General features: G+C 44.1%; 1 protein-coding gene across 15 annotated transcripts in view; it reads right to left on the bottom strand.

Annotated features, from left to right (window-relative positions):
- Window positions 1–7403, bottom strand: part of FBRSL1 (fibrosin like 1) — a 720596-nt gene extending 713193 nt beyond the window's left edge. For all 15 annotated transcript variants that reach the window (XM_034791650.1, XM_034791643.1, XM_034791653.1 and 12 more), the window contains exon 1: window positions 6531–7403. In XM_034791650.1, the coding sequence (XP_034647541.1) occupies window positions 6531–6824 (294 nt within the window). In that variant the 5' untranslated portion in view covers window positions 6825–7403. The remainder of the gene's footprint in view (window positions 1–6530) is intronic.
- Between the last annotated feature and the right edge of the window lie 4630 nt (window positions 7404–12033).

Below are 12033 nucleotides of genomic sequence, written 5' to 3'. Positions count from 1 at the left end.
TTGATTACTTTATGATATCTAAAAATTATTTGAAAGCATTCCACTTTCAAAGGGATTTTTTTCCTTGCTTGCTTTTTTAACTTCTTTACAGGTTGGGGCAGACGTTTACGGAGACCACTCATCCCTTAATCGAAGGGGCGGAAGTGTTAAATCTTTAACAAAGTCATCTCTTCTCCAAAGAATGGGCTAGTCAGTTGAGTTAAACGGGTGCTTATAACCCCTCTCCCAAACTGTAATAAGTTTGTTTAAAAATGTGTTCCCCTCTCTGCTATTCACGCACATTTTACTAGCTCTATAGTGGCCTCAGAGTTTTTCCCAGGTGGACAAGACCTGTATTTCTAATGTAAAAAATAAGCAAAAGAAAAATTCTTTGGCCTCCTTTCACATCAGAAAGGAGCAAGAAGGCACAAGCTCATTATTCCACCATTACAGGTCATCTTTAGTTGATTTATATATTGCTCTAAGAACTGTCACAATGGGCTTGCACAGACCAAAATAAAAAAAGTTGCCAGTATCTGTTAAGTTTTAAAAAAATTCAAAGCTCATCTGACTAATAGTATCAGTCAGTGAAATTTTATCTGTGCCATCAACACACAATTCCCCTGAATGACATTTACTTTAGCTTGCAGTGATGTAAAACAGTTTTCATCTAAGAAGTCTAAGCACAGAATGGGGTTCCTCTGGAGTTGGGTGTTTAGCACTTGAGTTTTTCCAATTTGTAAGTAGTCCAAAAAAATCAGTTATCGAAATGGCAGAAACCAAACTGTCTTCTATGTCAAAACATTATACGCATGATCCCAGAACTTGAGTTGGAATAGCATGCTGCATGGTAACCTCCAAATGTGCTCATGTAATGCATCCCACTTTGCTTTTACAATTCCTATTCTCAGTAACGTCAAAGAAAACTACATATTACAGCAAGGCTAGATATGGGAATTCCAGAAGCAAAGTGGGTGTGCTGATTTCCATACCAATAGTCCAACTCTTCTTTCAGATCACAGCTAATTCATGGCAAGACTAATGTCCAAGTTCTGTTGGAAAAATTAAGCATTCGAGTGAGTTTCTGAGGGAACAGTAGGGTATTTTCTCTAAGTTCTTTAGAGAAACTATGCTAACTACAGCAGTCCACTTTTTACATATATTAGCAATAATCAGTTTTTGTTTTGTTTTTTTAAAAAGATCCATGGAAGAGAAATTCTTATAATTAAAGTAGATTTTTAGTACTCATCTGCAAAAAGCAATTAACTGCCATAATTAACCTGCTTTTTTTAAATCTTGAAAAGTACACTGCTATGAAAACAGATAATCGAAGACTACTACTAAGTCTGCAGCTAAATCAAAAGTCTAAAGCATCTGAAGTGGAATCTTTAAAAGTACAAGATTTTTAAGGAACATAATTCCTCAAAAAACTGACTTTATAAATTGTCATTAGGCAATTAAGCACCAAGGTAAGTACTTTAAATGTTGGGAACCTGCCCTTTTAAACATGAGTGCTGCTTTATGGAAAAGACTTCATTACATCACATTTGAAAACATACATAAGATATGATCATAAATCAAAGGTTACACAGCTAAGTCAGTGGAACTAGCACAAACCTTTGGAACAGGAAGTTCAACGCACTGGTTTTATCATCATTAAAAGATCAGAGCAACAGCACAGTGTACAACACACTTGTGGAAACAGCCTTATCAGGACAGAAGTTGAAGGGAAGACCAAGCAATTACAGATTCTGCCCAGAAATTTTGCATCACTACTATACTTTCCAACTTGCTAGTCCGAAGCACAACCCACAACAAGTAACTACCTGGTATCTCTGTTAGATCCCTTCAGAAAGGAAGGTGTGAGAAAACTAACACAATGTAAACCTCTTCAGGGTAGAGACGATCTACCTCTATGGCCCCAACCTTCCAAATACTTACCTCCGTGTAGCCTCATGACTTCAGTGGAACTACTAACTGGTGTAAAGTTAAGCACAAGTCTGTGTCTTTTCAGGACTCTGAGCTATGTTTGTGCAACACCTAACATAAAGGAGCCCTGATCCCAGCTGGGAGCTACCATAATATAAATACAAAATCTTAAATCTTTATTATAAGGTTCCACAGCTTTGTAAAGTTGATAATAAAAGCCAAAGAACACACAGTTATAACATTTACAAAAGCTTTGATTGAACAACTAGTCTCAAAGATCTCATTCATTTACATTCTGATGAAGTTCCCTTTTTAGCATTGTTTTTATACTTGAAAGGAACAAGTATGATCAGAGAGAGGAGCTCTTAAATACAGACTCATTCATCTGGTTTTTCTCACTGTGATTCACCAATCACCTTCAAGAATAATTAGCAACTTCATCTAAATATATAGCAAGAGAGAAATACTCACGTATACATATCTATTCATTTCAGGATGCGGTTCAAAATTCCCCTCTGTTTTTAAACATCCCCCCCAAGAACTTTCTTCATCCTCCTTCACAGATCACCTCTCACTTTTTCTCTCCCTGCTCATACATGACAGATCTCACAATCACATCACCACTGGTGCAAGAACCTTCTTCTCTGCTGCATAGGCCATCTAAATAGCATTCCTGTAGTTTACAGTGTAGTTGTACCCGTGTTGGTCTCAGGATATTAGCGACAAGGTGGTCAGATAATATCTTATTGGACCAACTTCTGTTGGTGAAAGAGACAAGCTTTTGTGCCACAAGAACTCTGTGTGGCTCAAAAGCTTGTCTCTCTCACTTCCTGTAGCTGTCCATCTTATTCGGTCTCCTCACTGACTCTCCCTTTCAGATTAAAACATTTATTTCACTTGCTTTACCTGCTAGTTAAGTCCCTCTACTATTTCTTTTAAACTCTGAAATTCTGTTGATTTCTATTTAATAGTTTGTAAGATAAAGCTGCATTTTAACCTGGGTTTGAGTAGAGATTTGTATTGGGGGTGAAGAACATTTAAGTGCAGATGATGAGTTGGGGTAATTTCGGATTCTTATGCACAGAGAAGAACTGATGGTTTGCTACTGCTTTTTGTTTTGATTTTAGTTGGACTGATTTTTTTTTTTTTAACATTATCTGTTTTAAGTTCTCTCTTGAGTAAAGGATACTCAGAGCTTGGAATAAGTAATCTGTTCCTAAAATGAAGCCACAAGTAGATAGACACATGCAGAGTTGAGACAACATCATCAGGTACCAAATGCCATTGGCAGCATTCTGTAGTGGTTTAATGAAAATTCAAAGCGCTACTTCTTAAAAACTTAAAAAAATTAAAAGAAACATCATAAAGTAACAAACTCCCATATAGGCAACAGTAAAAGTAATTCCTGCTAGGTTCAGAGTGCTGGCATCTTCAGTTCAACGTACAGGAAGCGTATATATAGCACCCTACATTTACAGGAACATAAGGGTAGTGAGAATTTTTTTGAAGTGGGGAAGGGGATTTCACATTATTTGAGATAAAAAGAAAAAGAAAACCTTACACGTTACAGACTTTTCTACCATGAGGTTCTCTCTAACCATATAGCAATTTGATTTCCCAGGGGAAGCCCACAATTTAGCGAGCCTATTTAACCTAATCACAGGTCACTGTAAAACCAAATGAAAAACAACGCAAAGCAGCAATATGAGAAAGGATCATAATGAAGAACTGCCACATACACAAACAACTGCTCCTTTTTAGGCTTACAAATGAAAAAATTATAAGAAGGCTAACATATGCGTGCTGAATATGAAATTTAACCTTTATTCTCTTCTTTCTCCTCGAATTGTATATAATGTTTATTTAAGCGGCCATCACAGAATTATTTTTATAAAAACTTATGCACTGTAAAAGATGCTTCTCCTCAATACCAGTGGAAGACCACCTGTTGTAGTCAAGTACACTACAGAGTATTGCTTCTTAGTATTCTAAATGACCTTACAATTTCAGTAATTTATGTGGGCATATGTTACTTTAAAGCAATTTTGTCTTGCTAATCCCTTTTGCTTGCTGCTACATCAGAAATCTGCCAGGCATTATCTTTTGACAAAAGCAGCACTGCACTTTTGTAAGAAAAATTCTCACAATGCACAGTAAATGTGTGTGTATTCCTGGAATTTATTAAATACACAGATCACTAGGGCTTTCAAAAGCACCTCACGTATGACACGTCTCCCAGTGCAACACATGAAAGAAACAAGTGAATTCTGCTTACACTATTTATTCTGACGAGCCAATTAAAATCTAAAATGAAGTTCGTGTACTCTCTTGCATGTTGATAAAGACTGCAGAAATTGATTGCTTCTGAAATCTCACTATGGATTCTGAGGGGACGTGTCCTATAAAGCATCTTTACCATAGCTCATGCCCAAAGCAAAAAGGTTTCCAGGGTTGTGGGGTGGTGTTTGTTGTTTTTTTTAAATGTCACCCCTCTTCCTTTGTGTGCAATACTATTGCCCAGGTTAATGTTTGGTTGATTTGATGGCTTATCCGGTATCATGTGCAAACCATGAGACACTCCCCCTCCCCCCTTTTGCCCCTGGAGGGACTGTACCATCATTTGAATGATATTTCCCGATAATGTGCTCATCATGGCAGAAAATTTCCCAAAGAAAATGAATTTTACTTTCTTCACTGACAGCTTTGAGAAACTCAGTGGTTTAATTGGACCTATCTGCTGATGCGTGCTTGACAATGAGCATGCCCAGAAAAAAAATAGACAGGTCTAGACCATCAGTTTTAAAGCAACACAAAGCTGGATAGTTTGCTCATTATCAACTCAGACAGATATTAGTTGGTTTAAGTGTTCAGATATTAAGATAATATCCCACAGCAGTTTCTGCTAAAGGCCCCATAAAACACCACCCATCAGTTTATCATAAATCTTTTCTTTTTTTAAACATTCAATATTGCTCAGCCGAGACTCGGCCAAATATTCTTTTTACATGTGTTAAGAGTCAGTTTCTCTGAACCAAAATTTTGCCAGCTCAGTCCCACTGTAGATTTACAGGGCATCATGCATTAGAAACATTTGTTCTCAGAACAGCTCCAGATACTTCTGCTGAGCAGGTTGTCCCCTTCCAAACACCATCACCATATGCCCTGCTAGTAATGACTTCCCAAGCAAAATACTCAGAGATTAGGGATAGAGAGGGGGAATTTAGGGCCCAAAGAGGTGGCAGTTTCTCTTAAGTGTAAAAGGATCGTCTTTAGGGTACAAAGAAGTTGGTTCTGATCATCAGCTACTTGTTACAACAGACTTTATAAACACACTGCTAAAGTGTGGGTGAGCAGAAAAATCCTGGTAGCCACAAGGCCACAAACTATGGGAGAAGGAGCCTGTGTTCTAAGAGATTTGGTCTGGAAATCAGACAGGCTCTTTGGGAAACCTTCTGACAAAATAAGATCTTGATATGTGGGTGTAAACATTAAGAATGCTGTATTGATGTACGAGAGGGCCAGGGAAACATGTCTAGTATTCTAATTTACTGTAATCCTTGTTAAGATAGATACTAAAATGGCAGGAAATCCAAAGTATGAATAACCAAATACATTATTCAACGTGCTGTATTAAAAAATGTGGTAAAGTGAATGAGGACACTATTATTGCTCATATTTACTGAGAATATGATGAACTATTTTCTTTGATAAATGCCTTTTGATAGCGGTTTTCTCCTACCAACTCAAATTTTCCCATCACACACCCACAAAACAAAAATCAAAAGCCACACAAAGTGCTAGTTTGTCATTGCCCCTCTGAGAATATTAAGTTGCCTGCTCTGCTTAATTTAGCTCAGACAAGACAAGCAGTATTTGCTCAGCAAATATTGTTTGTAATAAGTTTGACAAGCAATATTTTTGCCAACCTATTAACGGCAGGAAAATATGTACAGTCAATAAGAGATGAAGAATTTGTTCAATTATTTCAAAAATTGGGAATTACAACCAGGGGATTATTATCCATTTAAACATCTCTGTTTCCACAAAATGTTAAACACTGGCCATTTGCTAACCGTCTCCTGAGAAAGATAAAGTAACATCTTGGCAACACAAATACAAACTTTAAAGGCCTAGAAAAAAATGGTTTAAGTATTGACTCTACAATTCACAACAACATCAGGTTATCGTCAATATACCATGATGCACAAATATGTTGCATTCCTCCCATCAGATATTTGTCAACCAATTAAAATCCTAAACAAACGTTTAACTTGCCCTGATACTTGATATTAGTTGAAATGGAAAGTATAGGATTACCCACAAATACTGGCCTACAGCAACTTATGAATAGACATACAAGTACTCAAGAAAGATACTGGTGTTCACTTGCCATCCCTTTAACCACATACATACACAGCTCCCCCTCCATTTAAATTCCTCCAGGCTGACATCAGGATTAATGCACACAGGTAATTTACAAGAAGAAAGTTAATTGGTATTTACAATGTGGAGCCTAGATTCAGCGCCTCTATAAAGGTCCCATGCTTCTTCAGGAGACAATACCACAGCTCTGGACCATGAAACACACAAATACAAGAGAACCCATCATTGTGATCTCTTACCTCCAAGGCTTCTAAGGTATTGAAGCTGGCTATAGCAAACCCATCAATTAAATCCTCTTCTTGGGAGCTCGATTCCCGTCTCCTGCGCCTCGGAGGTCTGACATTTCTGGCGGTGGACGCCTGGTTTGGGGGATTTGTACAGTTTTGGCTTGTATTTTCCTTGCCGGGGCTTTGCTCCTTTTCGGATGCCGAAGAAGGACTTTGATTTCGGGGATCCCTGGCATTAGCTTCCCTTCTCCTCACGCGGTCCCTTTGGGACCTTGATCTCCGGCTCTGCCTTATCTTCCCATCCATTTCCAAAACAGAAAAAGAAAAAGGGAAGGGGGAGATAAAAAAAAAATCACCCCCCCTTCCTCACTCACCACTTCCCCTTCCCAACCCCCGAAGCCCTACAAATTCTCCTGTTCAGACCCTCCAATCCAGAGAGATTATAATCCACAGAGCAAGGCTGGGTAGTGGTGGTGAGAGGAGAGAGGGGGGAGATAAAAAAATTAAATCCACGGAATGACCTTGACAAAATCCCCCCTCCAAAAAAATAGGGTTAAAAAAAAATCTCAGCCCCTCGGATTCACACCGGCGGCGGCAACAGCAGAAGACGGAGATCCAGGGGAGCTCGACCCGGCTCGGGATAATCCAGCGGCGGCGGCTCTGCGCCCCCTCCCCCGGGGCAGCGACCGGCTCCGGCCCCCGATCCGAACCGCCAGCAGCCACGGGGGGCGGGGGGTTGCAACAATATCACTCGCTCCGCAACTTTGTTGCAATGAAGAGAGAGAGAGAAAATCCCGGTGCAGCCCTCGCCGCCGCCTGCAACCCCTCCTGCCGGGCACGGCTCCCCGCCCCCGGCACGGCTCCCCGACTGCCCCCGCCCGCCGCCGGAGCACGCACACCCCCCTCCCCAGCCCGGCCGCCCCCCAGCGCAGCCCCAGCCCCTGGAAGCGTCTCAGTCTGCGCTCCCCGGATTCCGCCCCATTCTCCCCGAGCTGGGACGATTAGCACCGCCCGGCCGGCCGCGCATGAGCAGGGCTGCCAGCTGCGCGTCAGTCGCCGGCGCAGGCCCGGCCGTGCCCCGCCCCCCCCGCCGNCCCCGTCAGACCAGAACCCCGGGACCACCCTGCCCCCAGCCCCGAACCCCCGGAGTGCCCGCCTGCCCAGCCCCGAACCCCGGGGAGCTTCCCCGTCAGACCAGAACCCTGGGGACTGCCCCCCATTCCTCAGACTAGAACCCCGGGACCACCCTCCCCCAGCCCCGAACCCCGGGACCACCCCGCCCTCAGCCCCGAACCCCGGGGACTACCCACCTGACCAGCCCCGAACTCCGGGGGGCTTCCCCCCAGCCCCGAACCCCGGGAGCACCCCGCCCTCAGCCCCGCACCCCGGGGAGCTTCCCCCGTCAGACCAGAACCCCGGGACCACCCTGCCCCCAGCCCAGAACCCCGGGAACGCCCGCCTCCCCAGCCCAGAACGCCGGGGAGCTTCCCCGTCAGACCAGAACCCTGGGGAATGCCCCCCACTCCTCAGACCAGAACCCCGGGACCACCCTGCCCCCAACCCTGAACCCCAGGAATACCCCGCCCTCAGCCCCAAACCCCAAATCCTGGAGGGCTTCCCCCAGCCCAGAACCCCGGGAACGCCCCGCCCCCAGCCCAGAACCCCGGGAACGCCCGCCTGCCCAGACTAGGACCCCGGGGACCATCCCGCCCCCAACCCAGAACCCTGGGGGGCTTTCCCCCAGCCCAGAACCCCTGGGGGGTTTCCCTCCAGCCAAGAATCCTGGGGACCGCCCTGCCCCCCGCCCAGAACCCCGGGAGGCTTCCCCCCCCACCCAGAACCCCGGGACCGCCCGCCTGCCCAGACCAAAGCCCCAGGGAGCTTTTCCCTCAGACCAGAACCCCGGGGACTGCCCCCCACTCCTCAGACCAGAACCCCAGGATCACCCTGCCCCCAGCCCAGCACCCCAAGGGGCTTCTCCCCCCAGCCCAGAACCCCGGGAGTACCCTGCCCTTAGCCCCGAACCCCGGGAGCGCCCGCCTGCCCAGGTCAAAACCCTGGGGAGCTTCCCCCTCAGACCAGAACCCCAGGGACTGCCCCCAACTCCTCAGAGCGGGAGCTTCCCCTCCCACCCCTCAGTCAGAATCAGGAGACTTCCTCCTGCCATCCCCACAGCCCATAACCTGGGAACTCTCCAGCCCCAAACCCTGGGAACTTCCCCCCAGCCCTGAACCCCAGAAACTCCCCAGCCCTGAACCCCAGGGACCTTCCCGCCTTGTCCAGAACCCCTAGGATCTTCCGCCAGCCCAGAACCCTGAGAGCTTCCACCGACTACGCCTCATCCCAGAACCCGGGAACTCCCCCGCCCAGAACCCAAGGGAGCTTCCCACCCTGCCCCTCAGCCCAGAACCCCAATGAACTCCCCAGCCCAGAAGCTCCCACCACTACCACCCAGCCCAAATCCTTGGGAGCTTGCTCCATACCCAGCTTTCTCCAGCCTCCCACAGCCTAGCACTGCAGGAGTTTCCCCCTCAAACCCCATACTTCTCAGCCTAGAACCCACCAGCTCCCACGTGCTCCTCTAGACCAGAACAGCAGAAGTTTCTCCCCAGCTCATCCCTCCTCCCCCAGCCTCATTCCTGCAGAGCTATATCTGTCCCCTGACCCTGTCTGTCCTCCGCTCCCCTACTTAGGATGCCTCCATGTGCTCCTTACAGCTTCCCCCCCCCCCCCCCCCCCCCACTTGTTCTTTGTTCCCTCCACACGGTTCCTTCTGCCCACCTGCTCCCACCTTCCCCCTGTGACCCTCACACTCTGCTCCACCTGTGGTCCAGTGCTCCGCTTCTTCACCTCTCAACTTAACTCCCCCATTTTGCTGTTCTCTTAACCCCCTAGCTCCTGCCCCATTGCTTGGCTGTTGTCTATAACCAAATCCCCTCTCTCTTATGTGCTGACCCATAGACCCCCTTTCCTCCATCTTGTAACCTCTTTGGTACACCACACATACAGTTTTACCGCTGCTACCTCCAAGTTCCACCTGGGGCAACTCCTAGTCCCATTCCTAGGAGTAGTGGAATGAAATTATGAAAGGGAGACCAGAAGAGGAGTATTAGGAAAGACTTCATATCAGACAGGGGAAAAATCTGTGAGGAAGATCCCACACTAATGAGAAGAATGAGGCTGGTACCTGGATGTGGGACACCCCCTTGTAAGAGGCTGTGATTGGGGCCCATATTTCTCCCAGCTTTCCTCAAAAGTCCTCATATTCCATCCTACCCTAAGCACAGTAATGAAACAAGCTAGAAGCAGTGTGTCAATTCTCAGAAGTGGCGGCTGGTGGTCATCCCCCTCTCCTCCCCCTGCACAAGGCTATTAACATATAGCCACAACCTTGCCCTGGCCTGTTTAAATAACAAATACTACATAAAACGACTTTAAGGTCATCCTTTAAAAAAAAAATTAGAAATATTAAATAAAAGTAATTTAAAATAATGGGCAGAAGTGTTGTATTTAGTATTATGCTGCTTAATGCAAATAGGCATTTGTGCATTGTGCACTTCTATCATGCTTGTATTGGTGTCATCTGTGCCCTAATAAAAATCTTATAATCATTTATGTGCCAATTAAGCAAGGAAGATAGCTAAATCTAACAACTTCCTTTGGTAATTACAGGCTAGTGGAAGTTATCTGCTTTGGCTTTCCTAGACTGTACATTTCAGAAAGAGACTATTTCTCCCTCTTCTGTATCTTTTTTAAAAACTAAATCTGTAAAATTAGAGATCCTTGGCATTTTAAGGCTTAAATTGAGGCCTGCAGAGTGGTTATCAATAAAGGATCTCCATTTGAACATAGCTAGTTGAATGAAGTTTAATAACTGTATTTGTTTTAAAAACACTTTTACAATGTATGAATGGATGAAGTTTAATAACTGTATTTGTTTTAAAAACACTTTTACAAACACTCCGTTTCCAGACCAGACCCTTTCATCAGAATCAAATCAGCTATTTTTACATATGCAATTCTGTGCCTCGCCCCTAGTTTAAAAAGCAATTTATATCTTGCTCTTGCAGAAGAGCATTGTCATGAAGAGATATAAGTAGGTGCAGGTGAATTGAACAGTTTGTCTGAGTAGTGGTGGTGACAATAATTCTATGGTTTTTAGAGCTACAATCATTAATATGCATTTCTAATTTGCTTCTGTTCATTTTTGCTGAGCAGCAAGGATGGTGGAAATTGCCTGTACAGTTCCTTACATTAGTCCTTGTGACCATAGTCGTCATGATCCTCATCTCAGTTACGTGTTTACTAGTATTAGCTTGATGCTGCAGCAGTTTCACTTGAGTTTGTCTTCTCAGGAAAATTGTGGAGAATTGATTTAACATTAACTTTAACAATTCAGCCGTGGTCAAAAAAATTGCAAGAAAACCTATCTACCTTCTGTAATATGTTTATCATGTTTATGGGAAACCCCCAATTTATATGCTCATCTATTTTTGTTTATAGGTACAGCATAAGTACTGACTAATGAAATTAACAAAATCAAACATCAAGACACCTAATTGACATAATATCTATAGATCGATTGTGCCTTCTCCCCCTACCACGTCAATTTAACATTTTCAATAGGAGACATATCTACAGTGATTTTCCCGCAGTCACATAATGATATTCATCATATTATAACTGGGTGAATGATAATGGATCAGAGGGAATGAAAACAGATGGATGTTAAAACAGACAATTCTGCACCAGGATCCTGGAAGCTCTCCACTACAGCCAGTCTGTTCATTCAGTTTTATAATTGTATTAGACATTCCAACAATAGGGAGGCCTTCTTCGTTAATTCTGAATGTACTGAAAAGAAACCTTTTGGGCTATAGCTCTTTTGGTACATAGACCACAAGAACCAAATTCACCATTGGTTTAAGGCGGTGAAACTCCATCAAATGGAGCTAATGTAGGAGATTTTAGAAGAAGGAAGACAGGGTCAATGAGGCAAGAAAAGAACCTTTGCGACTGCATTTTGGATAGACTGGAAACATTCAGATATCTTCGAGACAGAAACACCTGGAAGCCTGGCTTTCACTGGGGAAATTTACACTGGTTCCGTATAGGCATCGCCTATGATAGATAAACCTGTTAACATCAGCAGCACATTTGGACTGATCTTCCATTTTCAGTAATCACGGGACACTAGGTGTGTAACACAAGCCCCACAAGTCAATGGATACTGATCCATGCCATGTGACAAGTGTACAACCTGGCCTACGTCAGGTGACTAGGACAAGGAAAATAAGATCAAATATCTTAGCAGCTCTTTTTTATTACAATATTGATATTCACATTTTAATCATGTACTTATGGCTGCAGATTCTAAGGTTAAGTATCAGAGGGGTAGCCATGTTAGTCTGAATCTGTAAAAAGCAACAGAGGGTCCTGGGGCACCTTTAAGACTAACAGAAGTATTGGGAGCATAAGCTTTCGTGGGTAAGACCCTCACTTCTTCAGATGCAAG

This window comes from Trachemys scripta, chromosome 15 (genome assembly GCF_013100865.1).
Source record: "Trachemys scripta elegans isolate TJP31775 chromosome 15, CAS_Tse_1.0, whole genome shotgun sequence".
NCBI classification, from domain to species: Eukaryota; Metazoa; Chordata; order Testudines; family Emydidae; genus Trachemys; species Trachemys scripta.
Note: the sequence above shows the minus strand (reverse complement) of the source record. Positions and strands in the feature narration are given on the sequence as shown.